At 46.9% G+C, this 24,668-nt stretch overlaps 1 protein-coding gene across 3 annotated transcripts in view; it reads right to left on the bottom strand.

Annotated features, from left to right (window-relative positions):
• Nucleotides 1–1,251: 1,251 nt before the first annotated feature.
• LOC142786704 (uncharacterized) overlaps nucleotides 1,252–24,668 on the bottom strand; it is a 37,177-nt gene continuing 13,760 nt past the window's right edge. For 2 of the 3 annotated variants that reach the window (XM_075884342.1, XM_075884340.1), the window contains 2 exons: nucleotides 16,872–16,934; nucleotides 1,252–1,482 (listed from right to left, as the gene is read on the bottom strand). In XM_075884342.1, the coding sequence (XP_075740457.1) occupies nucleotides 1,396–1,482; nucleotides 16,872–16,934 (150 nt within the window). In that variant the 3' untranslated portion in view covers nucleotides 1,252–1,395. The remainder of the gene's footprint in view (nucleotides 1,483–16,871; nucleotides 16,935–24,668) is intronic. The other variant, XM_075884341.1, reaches the window with a different exon arrangement.

Below are 24,668 nucleotides of genomic sequence, written 5' to 3'. Positions count from 1 at the left end.
AGGAAGTTGCATGCTTGACAGACACTACCAAGCCGATGCTACGGCAGCATTCCGCTTTTTAAACTACACCTTGCACACCACTTACCGCAGACTGAGAACTTTTCCTTGGCTTGATGGTTAACGGCACGTCTTGTGTACAGTTTTGCTGCGTATCCTTTCCCAAATCTGTTTACACAGGGACATTTTTCAACGATAGCACTTTGAAGCTCCTTGACGCTGTAACCACTTCTTAATGCGTACGGGTGGCGTGCGCGGGATTGTATGGTCAATTCTCAGTAAGACTGCTGCACAGCTGTAAAGCTGTGAATCGAAAATTTTGGGGAGCTGTACGTCGCGTAGGTTAAAATAGGTTGTGCATCGTATGCGTTGTTTGTGCAAGTGTTCAGTGTGCAATTGAAACCAACTCATTCAAACGCTTAACTTGAACACGTCTAATCAGCAGAGGTAATGCGGGAACGGGTGCCAGAGTGCTGTAACGGGACGCAATAAAGAATAACTAACAATTTTGTGTTGCACAAAGGCGACAGTAAAACAAATTGTAAGTCGAAATTGTGTAAGAAAAGACAAAGTGGCGCTGTGAGTGACGAAGATTTTGTCGTTGTTGTCTGTCATCGTGTTGTTTGTCGTCGTGTTTTAGCTGTCTGCTCTTAGCAGATAGCTAAAATAAATGAGAAGGGCCTCGAGAGAAGAGCGTGTGCTGCTGTTTGACAAGGGCCTGTTCTGTGTGCTGCTGTTATTGTTGACGTTAATTTGTTCTAGTAGTGTTGCTAGTAAAGTACCAAAACGAAATTATCTTCGCCGATTTTTTCTATTTAGTGCTATCACAACAGCGCACATGCAGTTTTGGTATGAGCACCAAGATGCCTAGTTCTATATTTACACAATTAGAGCGTACCCCCGATTAGAATTCACTGATAATTTTACAACGAAAAACTCCATGTCATTTTTTTTTTCTTTTGAACCCTACCACAGGAAGTGGAATTGTGTAACGATAACAAGTAACGAAACTTTGTACGGGATAAAACCAAGTATAGACGGTAAACACACGTATAGACATTCATAACAAACCATTACTGACTTGACTCAATTTATTAGCTTTATAAGCTTAATGAGGGCGAGGTTGGCGACAGGTGTGACTGTTGTCGAGGCAAAGGTAAACGAATAGCTGACACAGTTGCGTACAGGTCAGGTCCAAGCTCGCGGCACACACATAGCGAAATTAAAGGGAATAAATCAGCCACAAACAGTAACTCTTTTGTACTGTTTATACTAAATTTATTGGTAAAACAGGATGAGCACGCTATTGATTATACCAACGCCAAATGAATGTATGATATTACGCAAATTGAGCAGCAGAAGATGGTGTCATTTCATTCATTCTGTGAAATAGAACTGTTATTCCGATACGGTGATATAGAATGTGTTACATCCTACTGGTTCCCCATTATTCTGCATTGTTATCAGGACAGGAAGGGTCTTGTTCTGAAAAAAGAAAACAAACAGCAGTTTTGTCTGTTCATACAGACGCTCCCAAAAACAGCTGTGAATTTCAGGCACAGCTGGACAACAAGCTCAATGACTCCTCCTGAAAAAAGAATGCCAGAAATAGGGACCTTGTGACACACTTTTCGTCGAAGACAAAAGTTCGAATTGCTTGTATATATGTTTCTCCGTGTGATCGCATGCGTGCGCGAATATATACACACACAATAAATACGCGTTTTGAAGCACCTCAAGCACTGCTTGGATATGCCAGTGACATATTTAGATCTGCCCCGTTAATTAGGCCCGCACATTGCGCTTCTGTGACATTGAAGACATGAACAAAGACGAGGGGGCATAAATAAAACAAAGAACGTTGGAAAAACATACACGCATATTAACGAAATGAATCCTGATGAGTAGGCAACGCTCTGGGCATTGTATATATGGGTCCGTAACCATACGTTGCCTGAAGGTTGCCGCATGTATTGTAAATTGAGTGACGCACAGAGACCGAGTGACATATTTGGCATGAGAGTCAACAAGAGAAATAATAATGTTCATATTGTATACGTTCGAGTCAGTGACTAGTGCAAACCATCTGTGCGTGAAGATATCTTATAATGTATTGTCAAAATTATGATTGTTGTCCGTCAACTGTAAACAAATCTGTACTGACATACACACAAATGTTTCGACAATGGTGAACTAGAATATGATCTGGTGGCGCAACCGGCTGGCCACCGCTGCTGTCTCGGTGGTCCAGAATGACACGGACGGCCACTAGGATTTCTCGCGTCACCACTGCGCCTTTTCATGTCGTGTGCGCGAGGCGATAGCGCTGGTGGTGTCTTCTCTGGAAAGCGCGAGCAGCGCGGGAGTCAATCAGTGCGCGTGCGTGAGTATGTGCGTGAGTTTGACGCGCTGAGCGACCACCTCCTGAAGAAACTTCGTCATAGCCTGGAAGCTCTACTTCTTATGTCAACGAGCTCTACTGCCTATGTCAACGAGCTCACGGCGCTGGTTGAGTTGTGCGCTGTGTGGCACACAACGCAACCGACGCTGGTATTCGTCGGCGTGTTCGCATCGGCGTTGCAATCTTTGTAGAATTACTGCGCTTTGATGATAGACAACGAATTTCGCATCGTTTTTTGGGTGCCGTCAGGTTCATCGGAGTTGTGATGTGTGCTCATTGTGGCTGTGCTTGTGTTCATTAGTGAGTGACCAGTTTGCGAGCAACTGCGGTGCCAAGGAAGTATTGTCTCCACATTTTTGTGGAAACCATGAGTCTGGAGCACGAATGTATGTATTTGAATTTCCGACTGCCTAAGGCACGCGAAAGAAATAGATACAGGCCATTCTAAGGGATAGTGTCAGCTCATCAAAACATAAAAAATTATATATTTTCATGAGAAAAACAAGACCGACAGCCAGGAGTTGACCTAAACCAGAGCAACGAAAATGTTCTCTTCCTCTTCTCAGCCCAAAACGAGTATGAGCCACAGTGAGTCGTTCATCAATAGTGGCATGCGTCATTACCGGCTCTCCCAAGAAGCATCGTCTTGATGCTGCAGATGAAGAAAAAAAATAAAATGAGACGAAAATTACTAGGCAAGCAAAATGAATGGCGTGAGGCGGAATAACGTACTTGGCTCCGGAAAGGTGAAATGTTTTGTTGATGACTGACGAGACATGTGTGAACGTAGTGCTTCAAAGTCTTTGCGAGACGTGGCCAGTAGTAGGAGCGTTGAATCCGTTGCAGCGTGCGCGTATAGCCGAGGTGTCCGGACGATGGCTCATCATGACCCGCACGTAAAATATCATCAGGAAGCGTAGTTGGCGCAACAAGCAGATACTTAGCTTGTGCAGGATGAAAGTTCTTTTTATAAAGCACTCCATCTCGGAAACAAAAGGAGGATTGCGAGCGTGAAAAGCTTTGAGGAGTGCGAAAATGACACCCTTCCAGGTATTCAATGAGCGGAAACAGCTCCGAGTCATGACGCGGTTGCTCAGTCAAGCTGGTTGCCAATACGGCATAAAAAAAAGTGAATGGTCTTCGAGGACAGTGTTGGCATTTTCGACCAGTGCACGTGAAAGAAAGTCAGCGTCAGTGTGTTTCCGCCCAGATTTGTGGACGATTATGACATCAAATTTTTGTAGCCGAAGGCTTCATCGTGCTAGACAACCTGAGGGATGTTTGAGATTCGCGAGCCAACAAAGGGAATGGTGGTAGCTAAATACCCTGATTGGGCGGCTATATAACAATGGGCGGAACTTTGTTATGGCCCAGACAACAGCAAGGCATTCCTTTTCGGCAGCTGAATAATTTTTCTCCGCTGGGGATAACGTTCTGCTCGCGATAGCGATCAGGCACTCTCTGCCATTATGTCACTGAAGTAATACCACTCCTAGTATAACGTTGCTGGCGTCAGTGTGTAATTCCGTGTCGGCGCTTTCGTCAAAGTCGTAAAAGGCTTTCTCGATGAGCCGAAGGTACCCTATCGTTTACGTCAAGAGTGCTAGCGAAGGCCTCGTAAGGGTGGCCATTCAATGAAAATGAAGCTAACGTGGACGAACCTTCAGCATCGGCAAGTTCTTCAAAATTTGCAATGGCAGTGTGTTATGAGGTGGCGATATTCGTCACTGAAGTTCGTGAGCAGCAGGTGAACATGCCTGTTGCTAGGCTGAATGATTCCTCGGACAAGACAGATTTGTTGTGAAATAAGGGGAAACAAATTGGCCTCTGCAATCACTGCGTTGTACACGGCCTGTCCTAATGATACCTTGACAAAGAGGTTGCTTCGAGGTGGGAGAGTCAGAGAATCGTCGGTAACACGGAGCGCTCTTTTTGGGAATCGCGTACTGTCAGTTCCAGCAAAAAAAGAATCCTCAAACGACACTAGTAATTCACGGAGGTCGTTGACGGTGCCGTATACACGAAGGATGTTGTGATGAGTGAAGAAAACGACAACGACGGAAGTGCGGGGCAAGGCACGTGTAATGTGCGCGTGAGTGTCAGCGAATCAGCTGATGACCTGTGGTGGCCCATAGAGGTGGCGTGCCACGATTGGGCCACGGGCGACCATCACGTGGCAGTGGGCTTTGTGGCTGGGGACGAGCCGAAGCAGCGGCAGACGGGAGACAGCGGGCCGAAGCGTCGGACGCAGGCGATCCAGCTTCCGGCCGGGGAACGCGGCTGTCCACGCTACTGTCGGCCAACTACCAGCTGGGGCGGCGTTGCCGGCACGAGTACTGCATCTCGGGGCGCGGCCTGGCCTGCTGTTCTCTTCCTTGCCGAGGGCATCGCGGATCTCGGCGAGGCGTCTCCACGGTCAGCCGTTTGACACAGCGATGAACGTGGCCTGGCTAATGGTCACGGTTGCGTCGAGCATCGGGTCTCGGCGCACGCTCTTCGCTGGACGGGCTGGCCATGCCCCGCATGGAGCGTCGCGTCTCCGATGCGGGTTGACTGCTCCGTGGCCGCTCCCATGCCATCAAGCGCCGGTGTCACCAGAGCGTCGCACTTCGGCAAGGGACGAGCGAGATGTTCTGCCGGGCGAGACGCGGGAGTGTGCACAGAGGAGCACGGAGCCGGGCGAGGATTCAGGGTGGCCGAGGATTCAGATGCCAGGGGAGTTGCTGGCTGAATCTAGGATCGCCGAGCGGTGCCGAGCGACGCGCCAGACTCGGACGTGGGCCACGAGCTCATGAGCTGCAGTGTGCACCCGAGGGTACCTGGCGGTGCCCTGGCCAAGAAGAAGGAACGTGCGGAAAAGAGAGCTCGAGGGTTGAGGCCACGCAGGCAGAGGAAGCGGTGCGCCGCTCGAGAGGACGAGTTCCTGGCAGCGTTCCTGAGCCGGACGTGGGACCCGTACGTGTCGGCCAGGTCGAGCTCCGGTGTGTCTGTTCAAGGTCCAAGGCCGAGACCTGCCGAACGGCTCCCGCCTGGGTGCAGTGGCCGGGAGCAGGTTCGTGGGCGAGGCCTACCGGGTGTGGTCCTCGTGAGCCGTGGCCTGATCCGGCACCTCCGGAGTTGCGACCCTGACTGCTGGGTTGGCCGCGACGTCCGACTCAACAGCGCTGCACACGGTAGCGTATCCGTGCGCCGTCAGCCGTTCCACCCATCCCATGAAATAAAAAAAAGTTAATGTTAATCCTTTCTCGTCCGCTATCAACAAACATAGTGACGAACGTCTCCTTAACCATCACAATAAATGGCGAGCCTGCCAGGATTAAGCTCTCGCGTTACATCTGAGAGCCTCACGTTGTTTGTGTGTGGCGGACGAGAATGGACGACAAGAGAAAGCTAGTTGAGCTAGGGAAGGAGATGGGGCTGAGTGGAGAGGCTTTGCTGGCATGAGTGAGCGTGGAGGAAAAAGAAATGAGGGACCAGAGCTCAGAAACGAGGCCCGAGGCCGCGCTGGTCCAGGCATCTCCGCCACCACTGCTCGAGAGTCGTGAGTCCACGGGACTGTTCTTCCTCATTACTGTGTGTTGTGAGAAAAGTTGTTTGACTGAAACAACTTTCTTGTGCGGGGGGTTATTGTGATTAGTGAAGAAAACGACAACGACGGAAGTGCGGGGCAAGGCGCGTGTAATGTGCGCGTGAGTGTCAGCGAATCAGCTGATGACCTGTGGTGGCCCATAGAGGTGGCGTGCCACGATTGGGCCACGGGCGACCATCACGTGGCAGTGGGCTTTGTGGCTGGGGACGAGCCGAAGCAGCGGCAGACGGGAGACAGCGGGCCGAAGCGTCGGACGCAGGCGATCCAGCTTCCGGCCGGGGAACGCGGCTGTCCACGCTACTGTCGGCCAACTACCAGCTGGGGCGGCGTTGCCGGCACGAGTACTGCATCTCGGGGCGCGGCCTGGCCTGCTGTTCTCTTCCTTGCCGAGGGCATCGCGGATCTCGGCGAGGCGTCTCCACGGTCAGCCGTTTGACACAGCGATGAACGTGGCCTGGCTAATGGTCACGGTTGCGTCGAGCATCAGGTCTCGGCGCACGCTCTTCGCTGGACGGGCTGGCCATGCCCTGCATGGAGCGTCGCGTCTCCGATGCGGGTTGACTGCTCCGTGGCCGCTCCCATGCCATCAAGCGCTGGTGTCACCAGAGCGTCGCACTTCGGCAAGGGACGAGCGAGATGTTCTGCCGGGCGAGACGCGGGAGTGTGCACAGAGGAGCACGGAGCCGGGCGAGGATTCAGGGTGGCCGAGGATTCAGATGCCAGGGGAGTTGCTGGCTGAATCTAGGATCGCCGAGCCGTACCGAGGAACGTGTGGACCATTTATTGTGATGGTTAAGGAGACGTTCGTCACTATGTTTGTTGATAGCGGACGAGAAAGGATTAACATAAACTTTTTTTTATTTCATGGCATGGGTGGAACGGCTGACGGCGCACGGATACGCTACCGTGTGCAGCGCTGTTGAGTCGGACGTCGCGGCCAACCCAGCAGTCAGGGTCGCAACTCCGGAGGTGCCGGATCAGGCCACGGCTCACGAGGACCACACCCGGTAGGCCTCGCCCACGAACCTGCTCCCGGCCACTGCACCCAGGCGGGAGCCGTTCGGCAGGTCTCGGCCTTGGACCTTGAACAGACACACCGGAGCTCGACCTGGCCGACACGTACGGGTCCCACGTCCGGCTCAGGAACGCTGCCAGGAACTCGTCCTCTCGAGCGGCGCACCGCTTCCTCTGCCTTCGTGGCCTCAACCCTCGAGCTCTCTTTTCCGCACGTTCCTTCTTCTTGGCCAGGGCACCGCCAGGTACCCTCGGGTGCACACTGCAGCTCATGAGCTCGTGGCCCACGTCCGAGTCTGGCGCGTCGCTCGGCACCGCTCGGCGATCCTAGATTCAGCCAGCAACTCCCCTGGCATCTGAATCCTCGGCCACCCTGAATCCTCGCCCGGCTCCGTGCTCCTCTGTGCACACTCCCGCGTCTCGCCCGGCAGAACATCTCGCTCGTCCCTTGCCGAAGTGCGACGCTCTGGTGACACCGGCGCTTCATGGCATGGGAGCGGCCACGGAGCAGTCAACCCGCATCGGAGACGCGACGCTCAATGCGGGGCATGGCCAGCCCGTCCAGCGAAGAGCGTGCGCCGAGACCTGATGCTCGACGCAACCGTGACCATTAGCCAGGCCACGTTCATCACTGTGTCAAACGGCTGACCGTGGAGACGCCTCGCCGAGATCCGCGATGCCCTCGGCAAGGAAGAGAACAGCAGGCCAGGCCGCGCCCCGAGATGCAGTACTCGTGCCGGCAACGCCGCCCCAGCTGGTAGTTGGCCGACAGTAGCGTGGACAGCCGCGTTCCCCGGCCGGAAGCTGGATCGCCTGCGTCCGACGCTTCGGCCCGCTGTCTCCCGTCTGCCGCTGCTTCGGCTCGTCCCCAGCCACAAAGCCCACTGCCACGTGATGGTCGCCCGTGGCCCAATCGTGGCACGCCACCTCTATGGGCCACCACAGGTCATCAGCTGATTCGCTGACACTCACGCGCACATTACACGCGCCTTGCCCCGCACTTCCGTCGTTGTCGTTTTCTTCACTCATCACAGATGTCCATTCCTACAATGACTGACCGAGAGCACACGCTCAATGCGAGGAAATAGTCCGCAAATGTCGACGTACGTATTGGAATGCGTACCATGCACATACCAATAGGCATCACAAGATCGCCACCTGCCATGCGCAACGGAGATCCTTGCCACCGTGTGGTAACCTTCTCCAGTTAAGTTGCCGGTGTGGAGAGTCGTTACTGTGTCGACTACGGCAGAGTCGATTACGATTACGGCAGAGTCGTTGCCGGTGTCGACGAGGGCGTTGACAGCATAATTGCCGACGAAGACGGTGATTTCGGCAGAAACGATATTTCCGCTGTCGGATAGCCCGCCGAAAAAAGAAATGGTGCTCGTCGGGTTGTTGCGTCAATGGAAGGTCTTAAACACTTCGCCGGACCACGACTTTACCCTCAGAAGCCACCATTCCTTGTGTCCCTTGCGGCGGATTGGTGACCAGCTCTTGAAAGGAGCGGAAGACGATGAGGGCAAACTGGGTGACGTAGACCGGCGAGTGGATGGTGATCTCGACTGGTGGAGCTCAATTTCCGAAAGAGTTCGCTGGCCCGTGAGATAGGCTTCAATTTCGTGGGCATCGAGCATCAGGGTGGAAGCCGCGGCGACCTAGTTGGCGGTATTGACAGTTCAGGTATACGTGACCCGTTTTGCTGCAGTGATATCAGAGTGGACGGTTATCCGAGGTATGCTACGTGCTTGCCTTGCTATCGCTTTGTCTTGGGGCAGACGGCCGATAGGAGGGCGTGCTCGAAACCTTGAGTCGAGAGGCGGGCTCGAAGCAGGGTTCTGGAATGGTTGCATAGCCTGGTACCTTTGCCGCATAGCAAGAACTGCAGCTGTTGGCGCAGGGGATCGCAATGCCGCTGCGTATGTCAGGACTGGGGCCGCCGAAATCAGTGGTGATATTCGAGCCAGGGGTGTGACGGTTTCCTGTACTTCTTGTCTGATTACATCCGTGAGGGCTGGCACAAATGGATGGTGTCACACTGCCTGAAGTTGTCGCAATTCGTCCCAAACAATACTTCGAATGAAGTCTGCGTGGTCCTGTCTCTCGCTATCAGAAAAGATAGAGCATGCGGTTACCGGGATCTGGCGTTCTTATTGTGACGACCGCTTCTGCAGAGTACGCTCCATCGTGGTTGCCTCACTGGTGTACTCAGAGACTGTCGTCGGTGGATTGCGCACAAGTCCAGCGAAAAGCTTTTCTTTTACTCCGCACATCAAATGCCACACATTCTTCTCCTCCGGCCTGGCAGAGTCCGCGCGCATCAAGAGCCGAAGCATGCTCTCGACGAACATATATACTCATTCGTTCGGGATATGGCTTGTTAAGCTTTCTCCATCATCTCAGTGTTGCGATAGGCGTCACGGAGCTGTCGGCTAAACTCTTGCCAGGTTGCAAAGGAGCCCTCGTGGTTCTCGCACCACGTCTTCCCAGAATTTTCAAGGTGGAAGTAAACTCGGAGCAGCTTGCGAACATCATCTCATTCGTTGATACTGGCAACCCGATCAAAGTGGTTGAGCCAGTAATCAACATCCTCGAATATGTCTTCATGGAACGGCTTTGATGTCTGTGGCGCATGAAAGACATGCTCGAGAAGAAAACCATGAATATCGCTGATTTGGACCGCCTGGCTTGGCATGGGAGTTGCCATCTTTCTGGGCGGCAATGCTAAGGGACCAAATTCAGGGGGTAACCTACGCAGGCGGCAGCTGCTTCTTGCTTTGGGAGATGTAGCTGCCTCCAAGATGGCTGACACAGCTGAGGTACAGGTACCCAGTGGCTGCACCAGTAATGCCACGACCAAAACAAGACCGACAACCAGGAGTTCACATGAGCCAGCGTAACGATGCGTCTGTCTGTGTGTCCGTTTGTCCACATATTCAGCACTCCAAGTGCCACCATCTCGCATTTTTTTCATCACATATTCCTCATACAGTAGCACCGCCATCCAGCGGAAATTCCAAGGACTGAACGAGAGGAGGCACACGCACACTTTCTTACGGCTTGCGCTTCGTGTCTACTTTCCACCTTTAACCCCCTCGAGTTCATGGTATGTACTAGTTCACTGTATACATGGCACTGCGACCCAACGCTCGCTAAACCTTTCTAAAACCAAGGAGGTTACGCCAAGAGAGCATAACGTAGCAAACTTTTCATGTCAGATAGTGCTCAATGTACATGGCAATGGCTGCTAAAGGGGCATGATAGACAGGAGAATTCGACTTTTAGTTAACGCGCACGCTGAGAATTTTTTATTGTTCAACAACGCACAGCAAGCACCGGCACCACCTTGGAGGTCAAAATGTAAGACTGGTTACACACCACGACTACTACTACTACTACTACGAGGGACGAATGGGTACCGGTTTAAGGAGCTTCGTCCCTAAAAGAGGGCGAGCGACACTGGCCAAATAGAGGTCTTACTGTGCATGAGACGCTCTTTCTTATTCCCCAAGTACGTGCGCGCGCTCCTCAACCAGTGTTCTTGCGGGACGCGTACCACGCTCTCGTGGGCCGCGTAAGAGAGCGAAGTTGATAAGCGTCTATTGCAGGCTGGACTATTGCATTTCCAGTTCTCACAAGCTACTCTAGAGTGCACGTGTGCCATTGCACTCTGCTGCGCGAAAACCGTGGTGAAGTCTGTACCTCGTTTGATATCCCGCACAAACATGTAGCTTGTGAAATGTCGCAGCGGAGAACGGATTGTCACTGTTTCGCACCGCGTCGCCGTAGCAGTGACGACGGCGCTCCGAAAGCGCTGTTGTTTTGATCTCCATGCCAACGCTCTGTTCAGGTTGTCCACGTACTAACCTGGCAATATTACGTCTGCTTGAATCAGGAAGTCATTGCGCGTTCCAAGTAATTACAGCTGCAGCTCTGCAGGAGCCCGTGACGACCCGAATACGCAGCTCAAGCTGGCATGAAAAGTGACAGCAGCGCGACCTGGCAGCATCCGCGTGAAAGGTGACACCGGAGCCCAGCCGGTCGTGCCACAAGATCATATTCTAGTTCACTATAGTTTTTACTACAGCAAACTTTTTTATAAAACATTCGTGCACGACAGTGAAAAGTGGGAGTTGACGACAAAACTGAGGTCCTAAGGTCTCTAATGTGTACTTTGAAGTCACCAATTATTATAAAAGCTCTGTTCTTCTCGGTGTTCTATAATAATATTTCGCAATAATAATTCATATTAGTCTACAGTTAAGCCTTTTTTGGGCCTAACATTCACTATTCTACCCGTGATGCACACCACAGAGGCGGACGGAGAAGCCTCAGCCCTTAGGTGTTTCGCACCTAACAAGATAATCTTTAGCTCTGTTTTCTTTTCATTGTGATAGCGATTATATGGGCACTCTAGGCTGGATTTCGCCGCCTGCGTTGACGTCGGCGTCACTTACTGTATATATATATATATATATATATATATATATCTATAAATATATATATATATATATATATGTATATATATATATATATATATATATATATATATATTTATATATATATATATATATATATATATATATATATATATATATATATATATATATATATATATATATATATATATATATATATATATATATACACTTTTCTTTCTTTTTATTTACATTCAATTGGTTCTAATAACTTCCCCTGTACATTCCTTGGCATTACTGTCTGTTAGATCTCATTCATATTGTGTTAAAACACGGAAAAACGAGCCCTTAGGTATACACTTCTTTCCCATATACATATATATATATATATATATATATATATATATATATATATATATATATATATATATATATATATATATATATATATATATATATATATATATATATATATATATATATATATATATATATATATATATACTCGTGAGTACATTCCGTGCGTCATTTGCGCGTGAGAAACGCAGGGCACGTTTCGATATGCTTTCCGTTCTGCGCGTGACCTTACAATCTGCTGCAATGCGTTCAGCTGTGACTTTTTTTCTTCTGCAAGCAAGGGCTTGTTGCTGTTTGTCTACTGGGAACGTTTGGCGAAGTGGGCAGTATATATGACATGAACAAAGACAATATTTGACAGATCGCATGTTTCAAGTCAATGATATGGAAAGCATGCGAATTGTGAGGAAATGACGGTAAAATATACGTAAAAATAATGCATAAACTGACATATGTTGGGCTGACACATGTTTACTATTGCATAACAATGCCAACAGCAGCATGATTATTATTCAATTCATTTTTTTATTCACCAGACAAAACTGGAAGATCACCAAGGCTAAAAGCCTTGAGAATGGCTTGAAAAAGGCCCCGGTGATTAGAATCCGGTGGCCATGGTTAGTGTTGGTATTAGCAACACCCGAAGCGGTAAGCTGATATGCAGCACTTGTGACCCTGCTTCTGCCCTGGACCCTGCTAGATAAGATAGGTACCTTCGATAGCACTTCACTACATTTGTCGTTAACGCGATGTGACGGCTATGTGATAGAAGAACCTATCTACTGTTTAAAAAAGAGTCGACAGCTCAGCACTTCCACCAAAATTGACGTCTCACAAACAATATAGTTTACCTAAAAAGAAGTTCTGAGCCCTGCAAGTCTCTCAGGTAGATAATTGATGCCCCACAGAATGCTAGGGTCCGATTGCTGCTAGAACCATATTTATTCTATGTGATGCTCGTTGGGTCAACGCTGTTCGTGCCAGCTCTTAGGGGTGAATGTACTCTGGACTGACTTGGTAGACATGCATCATGTCCCAGAAAAAAACGGAACATTTGCACAATAAAAACAAAAACATGCATAAAAATCTTACTGTATGGTAAATCAACTGCACTGCAACACATTACATGAACACGTACACCATCCGTCCGTTCATCTTTCTGTCCACGCGTTCATCTAAGCGTTCACTCGTGAGTCCAATCTGTTCGTGCATTCGTCCTCCTCCCCATCCTCTTTTAGTTCACTGCTGGTGTTGACACCAAGCCCACTATATGCATTGTACTTACAGCTGGTGCTGTGAGGAGCACATGCCCTAGCAATAATTTCAGTAGTCGTAAACACGTTACATTCATCCATTTATATAAGTTGTGTGTGCGAAAAGCCGCGCGCATGTTGAAACTACTTAGTAGGAAATATTCGAGAATTTTTTTCAGCGTATACAGAGAAAAGTGCCCAACATGGGGTATTTTCATGCTTTAAAATGGGAATTCTTCAGCGTAGTACGGAAGATCACTGAGTGGACCACACGTCGTGTTACAATGTGGCTGCGTGAAGATTTGTGCATTTTTATGTACTTTTCCTCGTGCTTTTTCTTGATTTTTTGTACGTGAACGTATGTGGGGGAGTAGCTTGCCTCATGTTGCCTGCGCACGAGCACTATCGCGGGCGTGTGGGCTAGACGGTTTCTTTAGAGGTGTGACGCCGAGTCACGGTTGTGCGCTGGTGAGCACCTCGAACGCGCAAACAGACGCATTTGTGAAATAAATCGCATTCCCCTGTGATCTATAGTGTCGCAAAGGGCATAATAATGCGTAATATTTGTAAGAGAGCATTTATTTTAGTCACGAACGAATGCTGAATCGAACGTGTGCCGCCTTTAGACCACAGCATCACATCGCCGTTCCAACCGGTCTCTTCAAGGGTGCGCGAATGAAACAAGAAAGCATGCATCAAAGGGTACCCGGCGAATGCCATTACCCTCCACACATGCGACAGCCCGCATCGATTGGGAGAAATCAAGAAGTTGATGCGTTGCCTTTTTTTTTTGAGTGCGACCGTTTTCACAGACAAACCGGCTAGACAAAACCCTTTCCCTGGTTTTCGGCGTGGTACGTGCTACCCGCATACAATTACCTAAAATGATCGCGAAACCGGCCAGTGGTGGTGGTAAAAATTTTATTAAGAAATGTACCAGAGAGTTTCTGTGGGCCTGAGCCGCAGTCTCTAGTCTGAGACGCCAGTGGCGATCGCCGCTGCACGGGCGCGTGCTACCCGGGAGCGTTCCGCATCCAAGGTAAAGCAGCCGAGCAGGCACTCTTCCCAAGTCCCTCTAGTTGTAATGAGAAAGGGGAATACGAAAGGATCTAAACTACTGGTGATGAACGGTAGGACGGGTGGTGAACTCGGTCAAGAAGATTTGATGTTTGAGCTGTTCGAGAGAACCATTTTGTGCGGTCAGTTAATTTTGAACAATCGAGTAACGTCGCCGCGAAAGTAGTATTTTGAAGATTGTCGCCATGACAACGATCAGCGCTGGAGTTGGTTGCTGAGTTTCCTTGTAGAAAATTGTTCGAAAACGTTCCAAGAATTGTGAAGTACAGATGTGTGCTGGATATTCAAGGTCCCTGTGTGTCCTCACGCAGTTGCAATGCTTCAGATTGCATTTGTAGCGCCATCCGGTTTGGTCCTGTGGTTTTCAATACCCTTTCAGTGATTTAGTTAGCTGTAATTATTACCTGCCGAGTGTGCGAGTTCGTGTGATGCCTTTCCTGAGATCACCTTTTGCTTCTGTTGTATTCTCGTTATTTTACATAGGTCTTCGATAACAACCATTGTTGTTGACGCACTATTAGGATCTACACTTCAATTTCGCGTGTTTTTGCGGTGGGTGTCGTTGGGCCCATACGCCGCCCCTTCGAATATAGCTGGTCATTGCCTTACCATGAACAGAATCAGTGACCTTTTTTTTCAATTTAGGTGAGTCAAACGGGCAGCATTCATGAAGAAAAGTGCAGCCTATATATATGCCGCAATTTTCTTCATGTCAATCCTCTTAGAGTATACTCGAATAAATATTGAAGCTCCTTGGGCAAACTATTCACACATGTGGTGTAATAGGTACTTCTAATAACTCAGAATCGAACCTTTGATGTGTAACCATGAAACACATCCTTTACGGGCTACTGTACCGCGCAGCAATTGTTGTGAAAGTGTTGTTTCTGGGAGTTTTGGCGCCAGAGTGGGCGCGAAGTGAACTGGGCCTGGCACGCCGCTTCGGCGGCAGGCTGCACGCCTCAAGTTTTTTTTTTTTTCATCCAGCCACCTTGATACTAGCCGGCGACTACAACGCAGACATTACGAACCTGAGGAGGCTTAGCATCACCCACTCACCGCCACTCATTTCGAGGAGATGCGCTAATTTTTCTTAACGCACTCCAATTCAAATTGCCAATGTCTCTTCACGCCGTTTCCTGGTTGGTAGAAACTGCCAGTCAGCTTCAGTTCATTGCGCTTAGCTACAGTGGATCTTAACCGACGTGATTGCTGTATCGCAGTACATTTGTACTGCTTGAAAATGGAATGACCCTCACTGCATCCCCAATGAATGCTTCACGAACATTACTGTCTATTTTAAAATCAGTTGCGAGACCTGGCGTAGCACATATCCGGCCGCCGATATGCACCACTGTCTGGTCGAAAGTGTTTCACGACATACGTGGCGGAAATGTCCCAATAATTATGTCATAAACAGTGAGTCGTATTCGTCAAAGGAGGTTACCTTCCCATACTGAATTTGGTTTACCCTAAGTTAAGGGAGTGACCATGACAGCACTGAGATGAAGGTGGCTAAATAGAAACGTCGATAGACGCTAAAAGTGCTTGCAGTACGGATAGAAATCCGCATTAAAAACAGAGCAGGCCCTTTGTATATGCGAAGTTCTTTCAGAAGCAAACGCTGTTATGAGATCGCAAAACGGGTCACGCGCGGCGCTGCAGTTGTCCGCCGCCACCGCCGCTGCCCTCCGTAACCAGTATCGAACGAAAAGAAAAGAAACCTAAGGAAATGAAAAATTGTAATGACACAATGAAATTTGCACTTGGATTCACTCGGATTTCGTGCCAGACCAGTATTTTACCACTGAGCCACTCCAGTTCTTGAAGTACGTTTCTAAACTGGCCTAAGGTAGGCTTGACGTAGGGAAAGAAATCGCGGTAATACGAGAAAGAAAGCGTTCCAGAGCCTTAAGTCAGCCAGGCATCACACAATGCTAATTTCGTAACGAGGGGATCATTCAATGCTCAAACCCATGAGAAAACTTGTTCTTGATCGCCTATAAAGTGCAGGGCATACCTTCTTCAGGCGTATTTTTTTATCGTCGTCAGCCACTGCATAGAAAAATTGCACAAAATTCCTAACATGTCTGTAGCGGATATTACTCTTCCGCAACGAATGACGAAGGATATCATAGTGAATGCTGGCCTACTACACAAAAGTTACGATTCCTTATGGCGTAGTGGGTATCCACCAGTGCACCTGAACCACCTCAAATAGTGCTTACAAAAGATTCCTAAAGGCCACTTTTCTAGCTTATGCTGCAGCTGCATGGCGCGTTCCGCGTAGGCTTGTCATTTTTTTGTTGTTGTTAGGCGCGAAGCTTCTAAAGCCATGCGTCTGTCCAACCCTTTGGTCTCGAATTGGTACGTCACCGCGTAGCTCTATGACTCATTCAGCAGGCGTGGACGGACGGATGAATAGACGAGCGGACAGAGAGACAGACCAACTTACAGACGCACGGATGGACGGATGGACAGACAAACACAGACAGGTACAGACAGACAGATGGACGACCCACGCTTCAGTATTAAAACCTTCCGAAGCTTTACCACACTCATCATCATTAACTCCGTGTATATGCTGTGATTCTTTTTTTTTCTAGAGTAGGGCGTAGCCTACTTCGCAAAATGTGTATTAGTATCAACACAGATTGCATTGTAATTCAGTTTAGCGAACATGCATTTTGATGCACTCAACCGTGTTCTGATCATACATAGACACAGACGAGACTTTAGAAAATTGCCATTACAGTGGGACTCACTTTTGAAGACATCTCGGTGCGCGTACACACGTGTTCCTGGTTCTGAAATAACTGCGGGCTCTCCTAGGAAAAAAATTGAGGGAATAATTGAACCATAGTGTAACGCCGACTTTGTGTCAAGGGACACGCGTCTTATCCAGCTCTCGATGAATTTAGTCCAGTCGTCTGGCACAGAGCATGATGCCAGACTTTGGCGTTGACAATAAAGCCTCACCCTTATTACCCCACCCCCCCATCCCACCCAAAAAAAAACGGCTCGCACAACTGCGTTTTGGGAAAATATGGTGGCAGTAACACATCAATGCGACGTATGAGCTGATCCATTTAGGTAAATCTGCGTGCAGCTTATTGTTGTTTAATTATTATGTGGGGCTTAAGGTCCCAAACCACTATATGAATACTGGAACCCTCCGTACTGGAGGGTTCCAGTAATTTCGACCACCTGGGGTTCTGTAACGTGCCCCAAAACCTTAGCACGTGGGTTTACGGCATTTTTGCTCTCATTGAAACTGCAGCCGCCACAGCCGAGATTCGATCCCGTGACCTACGGGTTAGTACCCGAGTACCCTAGCCGCTATAGACCAGCCTATCGTTGATGAATAATGCTTTCATAACATTGAACAGTTACCCCCAACAATATGGTATTTTCAATAAGAAAAACGATAAGAAGAGCGTACAGAAAACTAAAGAATAAACGTCTCAAGTAGACTAGGAAGATTCTCTGGATGATCTGCTTTTGCTATTACAATGCACTGCTTAAAATACATTATAACCGAAATCTGTCCTTTAGAGCGTTACTTCTCCTGCCGAGACCAAGTTTACCACAGCTTTTACATTTCAAGAAAGTGTACGATGCACCTCGAATGAATAACAACTTTCAGGGCACTTGAGCTTCCAGCGTAGAACGCAATGAAGCAATGAAGCCTTCCTTGCTTCGTTTCTCCGTCTATGGCTCAACCACGCTGTAATGAAACGAACGATTTTGGTCGTAAGTTTGGCCGTTTCGAACTATCCTAGAATGCCTACTGCTGGTACAGTGAAATGCCAATTACGCCAAGTATTGTCTTTTGCAAATTGGCAGAGGACCCACTAGGCGCCCGAACGGCAACAGACGAGTCTGCGCAGCTGGTCACTATATCGATTTTTTTTTGTCGGCGGTGATGCATGCTTAAGTATGTCTAAGCGCATTGAAACGCGTGAGCCTTTAGAAAGCCCTCTTATTGTACAATCCACAAATTTTGACGTGTGGCATAACTCTGCACTTCTTCTGCAAAATATTGTACGCGTTAAGCATACTCCTTGCATGTGTTATCGTGCCATCCGCCAAAACATTATTCAGAAATGTGTGCAGTCTTTGTTACAATGTGTTTTCATGTCATCATTGCTTGTATCACTATGTTTTATTGTATTGTACTCGCAGTAAAGTTGCTAATTATGACACATATGTCTGTAGTATCAGTTTTATTCTCTTTGTTTTCTAAAAGCGTAGTGTTTCCTATGAACCTTCCGTGCAGCAATTGTTTGTGGCTTTGTGCCTACTGCTGACATGTACGGATGGCGAGTCCCGTCAAGCGGCGTTAAATTCGCTGCTTTTTTCTCATGATCCCCAGTTTGTGTTTTCAAGCTGAAATAAAGACTTGATTGATTGATTGATTACTTCAAGGTCATACTGTGTTTTTTTTCATTTCGGCAGCAGTTTCAAGCAATAATGTGGTTTCGCAGCGAACACCTTTTTGCCACGCCGACGACCTGTGTTTGATTCTCACTCATATTGAAAGTTCCCATTATTTAACCTAGTAGCAGCCTACTGTATCCTTCTTGTAGAATGATATTGACAACTTCTGTGTTACAGCTCTAGAATCGAATGTACCGTGTTTACGCCAGGACGGGGAACCATGTTATGCCATCGGAGGCGTTGCACGAAGCAGATAACACTTATGGTCTTCGTAACGGCATATTGTTTTTTATTATTTTTATTTATACATACTATCGATCCCAGAGGGATTATAACAGGTAGACAATCTAAGGCAGTGATTAAGTACAGTCATTAGAAAGGGAAAAAAATTAACAGAACAACAACAAAAAGAAAACATATAAACGCATTTGTCAAAGTACTATCACATTGGCACTTTACTTAAATAACAAAAAATATCACATAGCATCATATTATGTTTGCGAGGCTATCAAGTCGCTTTCTACTAGTTTTGTTAAAGTGGCTAAGGATGTGCTACTGGTAATGGAGGGGGAAAGGTTATTCCATTCTCTGATCGCAAGCAGGGAGAACGAGAATTTGAAGGCATCTGTGTGAAATCTGTAAGGGGCAAGGGTATGAGAGTATTTGTGGCGGGTAGTTCTAGCTGCGGCTAGCTTTATGTAGCGGGAATGGTCTATGTTTAAGTGACCATGTAGCAGTTGGTACATCAGCTTTAAGCGTGTAAATATCGCCCTGTTTTTTATGGTTACTAGTCCAGCCTTCTTAAGCAACTCCGTGGGTGAATCTGCTCGGTTAAATTTGTTAAATATGACTTTTCGTTGAAAACCTTCAAGCTTGCTGATTAGTTTTTTTGTGTACGGGAACCAGGCAGTGTTTGCGTACTCCAGGATGGGTCGTATAAGTTTATTGTAGGCCAGTAACTTTGTGTGTGGTGGTGCTTGCTGTAATCGCCTTTTTATAAATAACAGTCTTGTAGCGCAGATGATGTGATGTAATGAATATCAGCGTCCCACCACAGGCCTTGTTACCGAATGACCCCTAGAAACTTGTATTTCGTGACTTTAGAAAGGGTAGCTGAATTGATGACGTAATTGAAATTGGATGGATGCTTTTTTCTAGTTAGAGAGAAGAGCGCGGACTTTTTTTTCGTTCATTTTTATTTGCCAATCACTGCACCAGGCTGAAACTGCATCTAGCGCTGTATTTAGGGCGATATGGTCATCGTGTGAGTGAGTTTGTTTGCACAAGATGCCATCATCTCCAAATAATCTGCATCCAACATTAACAGATGAAGGAACATCGTTCACAATAAGTAAGAATAATACCGGCGCGAAAACAGTGCCTTGCGGTACGCCAGAGGTCACCGGTACGATCGAAATTGGACATGGTTTAATTCCACAAACTGCGACCTGTCTGTTAGGAAGTTAGTAATCTAGTCAAGAATTAGGCCCTTGCCTAGAAAAAGTTGAAGTTTCAAGATGACTTTGCTGTGCGACACCCAATCAAATGCTGGATGAAGTAATTCATCTGTGCCTAGGCAAACTGAACCAACCTAATTGATACCGGAGTGTCAGCACCATTTGGAAATCACAGGCCCGTAATATAGGCAAAAGTAATTCTCCGTTGCTTTATATTTGCCGTTGTTCCCTATCGTTAAAGGTACAGAGAACTGGTCATAACATTCTAGGAGGCTTTTGTAAGTAGAAAAACTGAATTTATAACGTCGAAGAGGAGCCATGCATTTTGCGCATGGTCCCTCTTTTCAGTATGCACTTTTAAACACTTGGGTACACTTGCTTATGCACTTTTAATGTACATGTACATATGAAGCTCACAAAAATCAGCTCGTCGTGACGCCTGGTGACTAGCCTAAATTTTGCTGCAACATGTCGTTCGCATTTCAGTAGTTAGTACTCCGCTGTTCAGGTGCATCATAATTCGTTCCCCATATTTGTTTGTATAGCGTTTAACATCGCCGCTTTATTTGGCGTTCATTACAATGAGTAATGATAAAAATATGTGTGATGTTTAACGTCCGAAAACCACCATATGTTTATGAGAGACGACGTAGTAGGAGGTTCCAGAAATTTCGAACTGGCCATAACATTCCAGGAGGCTTGTGTAAGTAGAATAACTGAATTTATAACGTCGAAGAGGGGCCATGCGTTTTGCGCATGGTTCCTCTTTGGAGTATGCACTTTTAAACACTTGGGTACACTTGGTTATGCACTTTTGAAGTACATATGCAGCTCACAAAAATCAGTTCGTCGCGACGCCTGGGGACTAGCCTAAATTTTGCTGCAACATGTCGTTCGCATTTCAGTAGTTAGTACTCCGCTGTTCAGGTGCATCATAATTCGTCGCCCATATTTGTTTGTATAGCGTTTAACATCGCCGCTTTATTTGGCGTTCATTACAATGAGCAATGATGAAAATATGTGTGATGTTTAACGTCCGAAAACCACCATATGATTATGAGAGATGACGTAGTAAGAGGTTCCGGAAATTTCGAACTGGCCATAATATTCCAGGAGGCTTGTGTAAGTAGAATAACTGAATTTATAACGTCGAAGAGGGACCATGCGTTTTGCGCATGGTTCCTCTTTGGAGTATGCACTTTTAAACACTTGGGTACACTTGGTTATGCACTTTTGAAGTACATATGCAGCTCACAAAAATCGGTTCGTCGCGACGCCTGGAGACTAGCCTATATTTTGCTGCAACATGTCGTTCGCATTTCAGTAGTTAGTACTCCGCTGTTCAGGTGCATCATAATTCGTCGCCCATATTTGTTTGTATAGCGTTTAACATCGCCGCTTTATTTGGCGTTCATTACAATGAGTAATGATAAAAATATGTGTGATGTTTAACGTCCGAAAACCATCATACGATTATGAGAGACGACGTAGTAGGAGGTTGCGGAAATTTCGACCACCTGAGATTCATCAACGTTCACCAAACTGAGCACACGGATCTACAGCATTTTTGCCTATATCGAAAATGCAGCCACACGAGCCGGGCTTCGATCCTGCGAACAGCGAATCAGCAGCCGAGTACATAAGCCACTAGACCACCATGGCGAGGTGGAACAAATTATAAAGTAAAAGGTGTTGATGGTCAGAAGAGGGGCTATCATAGCGGCAACACAAGAAATTGTGACGAGCCACACAGCAAGTTCTCAGCGAGAAGCAGTGCTGAAACACGAATCTAGATACAGCGCTCATATACCACTGTTTACTGCATCTGTCGCGTCTAAAAATTTTTCGACCCAGGAGAACGAAAAGTTCTAATAAAAATGTTTTGCGGCGTTTTCAGCATTACCTCTTTTGAATGGCCGCTTTGAGCAGTCTTCTTTGTGCAACGCCAAAAGAAGCAAGCGCTCTTTGAAAAACTCTCAGGCCCGTTAGGGCAAGCTGTCCTCATGGGCTCACGCACCGGTGTATACCATGCGTGCGTTTCTTTCATGCAGTAATAATTGAGACTTTTATCCAACATACATGTTTATGTTCATTGAAGTGACGTCCATAGGCACGTCATTGTGTTTGATTTTGAAGCAGGACTTGTGTGCATGAACTTCTTATTGAGAGGGGAAAAAGAGCATTACGATTCCGAGTTGGGCTACAAATTAGAATGTGTAAAACAACTATGTAGAAGCATTGAATGTATGTACAGACTATTTGCTTTGTTACCCTTTTGGCTAAAGAAAGCGTTGTATTATACACTGTTCTACTCCAGGCTAAGCTATTGTGTTGTTTGTTGGGGAACGACGACATCACAGAATCATAAGATTTTCCTCAAGTTACAGAAAAAAACGTACTACGACTAATGGAAGGATACTATGGTCACCGACAAAATTTTAGCTCATGTCCGTTATTTTTCAAATATTTAATATTACAAGCAAATCAAATATATTACTACAAGTTACTTTGGCGCATCAAAAATAAAAACTATGCCAAGTGTATGATTCTTCTCGGTGTGTTGAGTACATGCTTCCATACAACTGGCATAAGAACTCTGAGAACTAGGACCACCCATGGTCAAGAACATACTGGTAAATATTGTGTAAACAATATTACACAATAACACAAATTATCATCATTAAAGAAGCAAGCGCAAGGATTAGACCAGCATTCGGAATAAAGAAGTGGACTAGTGGGCTTAGTGTGCTGAGCTTGGCCTTGGAAATGGCCCCGCAGCTGATGACTGCCGGCGGCGCCCGCATGGTGTGCAGTTGTGCAATTGGGTGCATTTGCGTTCAATCCTTGTGCTCCGCAAACACTGCGAAGCTTTCAGTAGACCAAGCCACGCGAGGCCAACTGTTATTTTTCTGTATTTTCGGATTGTTCTATTATAATGTTTTATTGTATAAGAACTATTCGACGGCTTTCACAGTATTGGCGCTTTGTAATAGCAAATGAATACCATTTGGTGGCATACATTTCGCTGCCGCTACTGCCCGAAAAAAGAGAAAAAGAGGCACATCCCACGTATTTTGGGAATCAATGCTATGCAAAGCATGCTGATGGAAGGTGTCAGTTGTAACTTTTTATAAAGCGAAACATTACGAAGTAGCGCTAAAAATGTGAGAAATTGATAGTCAACACTGGAGCCAGCATTGGTGTTTCACGAACATTTGGCTATTCTTGCCGAATATTTCGAAGACCTGGCGTGACTCTGTAGTAGAATACTTGGTGTCCACGCAGATTGCTTGGCTTCGATTCCTCTGCTAGGACACAAACGTTTAATATTTGCATTCGTAGGGTGAACGTCGCTAATGCCAGCTTAACCATCATGCATTAAATAAGAAGATGTGGGGAGAAGGGTTTGATAGCGTACGTGACGGGATTGTGAAATTATTCATGTCAGAACCAGCGAGTCATGCTCATCAAACCGTCTTACCCGCCCAAACTAATTTTGGTTTCCCCTGAGTTAACGGGGTGACCATAAAGCACCCAGATGTAGGTGATTTGATAGATAGATAGATAGATAGATAGATAGATAGATAGATAGATTGATAAATAGATAGATAGATAGATAAATAGATAGATAGATAGATAGATAGATAGATAGATAGATAGATAGATAGATAGATAGATAGATAGATAGATATATACTCAAAGTGGTTGCAGTACGCAAAGAAATGTATTTTAAAAACTATTGACAGTTAACCACCAGAGTTATTTTTTAAAATGTGCTTTGTTCTTGAGAGCAAGAATTATCACAGAAGACCTGAAAACCTTTATCTCTTACCCTGAATTCCATTAGGATTTGCGTGAAAACGAATAATGATGACATGCCAATCAACAAAGTGACACTCGCCACATATGATACTCAATACGTTGTTGGGAAGGGAGTCCGAAGTTGAAATAATGGAAAAGGTGTGTGAATGAAATTCAGAAGAGTATTTTTAAGTTTTTAGATAAATAACAACATTTAAATTATGCCTGAACGCGACTTCATTCCCGACACCGTTCACTCTATTCCGAAAAGATAGTTCGACGGAGTCACTCTCAGGATGCTTCTCTCACACGACAGCCTTCGGCTTCAGCCCTCTTGATCTGCCCTCTTGATCTTACTTTTTCCATTCAGAAAACCGTACTGCATTCGTTAGTGCGGGGAACAAGACACCTTTTTCTTGTTCGATCAATAGGTTTTTTTTTTTGCATTGCCACTAAGCTTTTAAAATCTCAGGGTGTTACAGTGTACATATGACGCTGTCGGACTTCACAGTAAATCAGATGGCAGCTGTCACACACTGATTTTAAACGTGGTGAGAGTCCAGCAGCAACTGGACTAGAGTAATTCCGCACGTTCGTGCACCCTCTTGACACGCAGTGCCGCTTGTGGCATCCGAGTGCAGTCATCACATGCGGGGACACCCTCTCTCGTAAAAAATGCGCGCTCTCAGCAGAATTGCTAGTATATTTGTAGACTCTGTATAGTATTTATAGACACTGCAGCGGAGGCGGCGGCATGTCCCTTTCTCTAAATTTTTTTACGCGCTGTTGAGGAGAGGACGTGCCGCCGTGCCCATGGCATAGCCCACTCGTCCACCTCTTCTTTATTCCGAATGTTGGTCTAAT

The sequence above is a fragment of the Rhipicephalus microplus genome, unplaced genomic scaffold (genome assembly GCF_043290135.1).
Source record: "Rhipicephalus microplus isolate Deutch F79 unplaced genomic scaffold, USDA_Rmic scaffold_28, whole genome shotgun sequence".
Classification (NCBI taxonomy): Eukaryota; Metazoa; Arthropoda; class Arachnida; order Ixodida; family Ixodidae; genus Rhipicephalus; species Rhipicephalus microplus.
The sequence above is the reverse complement of the archived record's forward strand: the minus strand, read 5'-3'. Positions and strand labels throughout refer to the sequence as shown.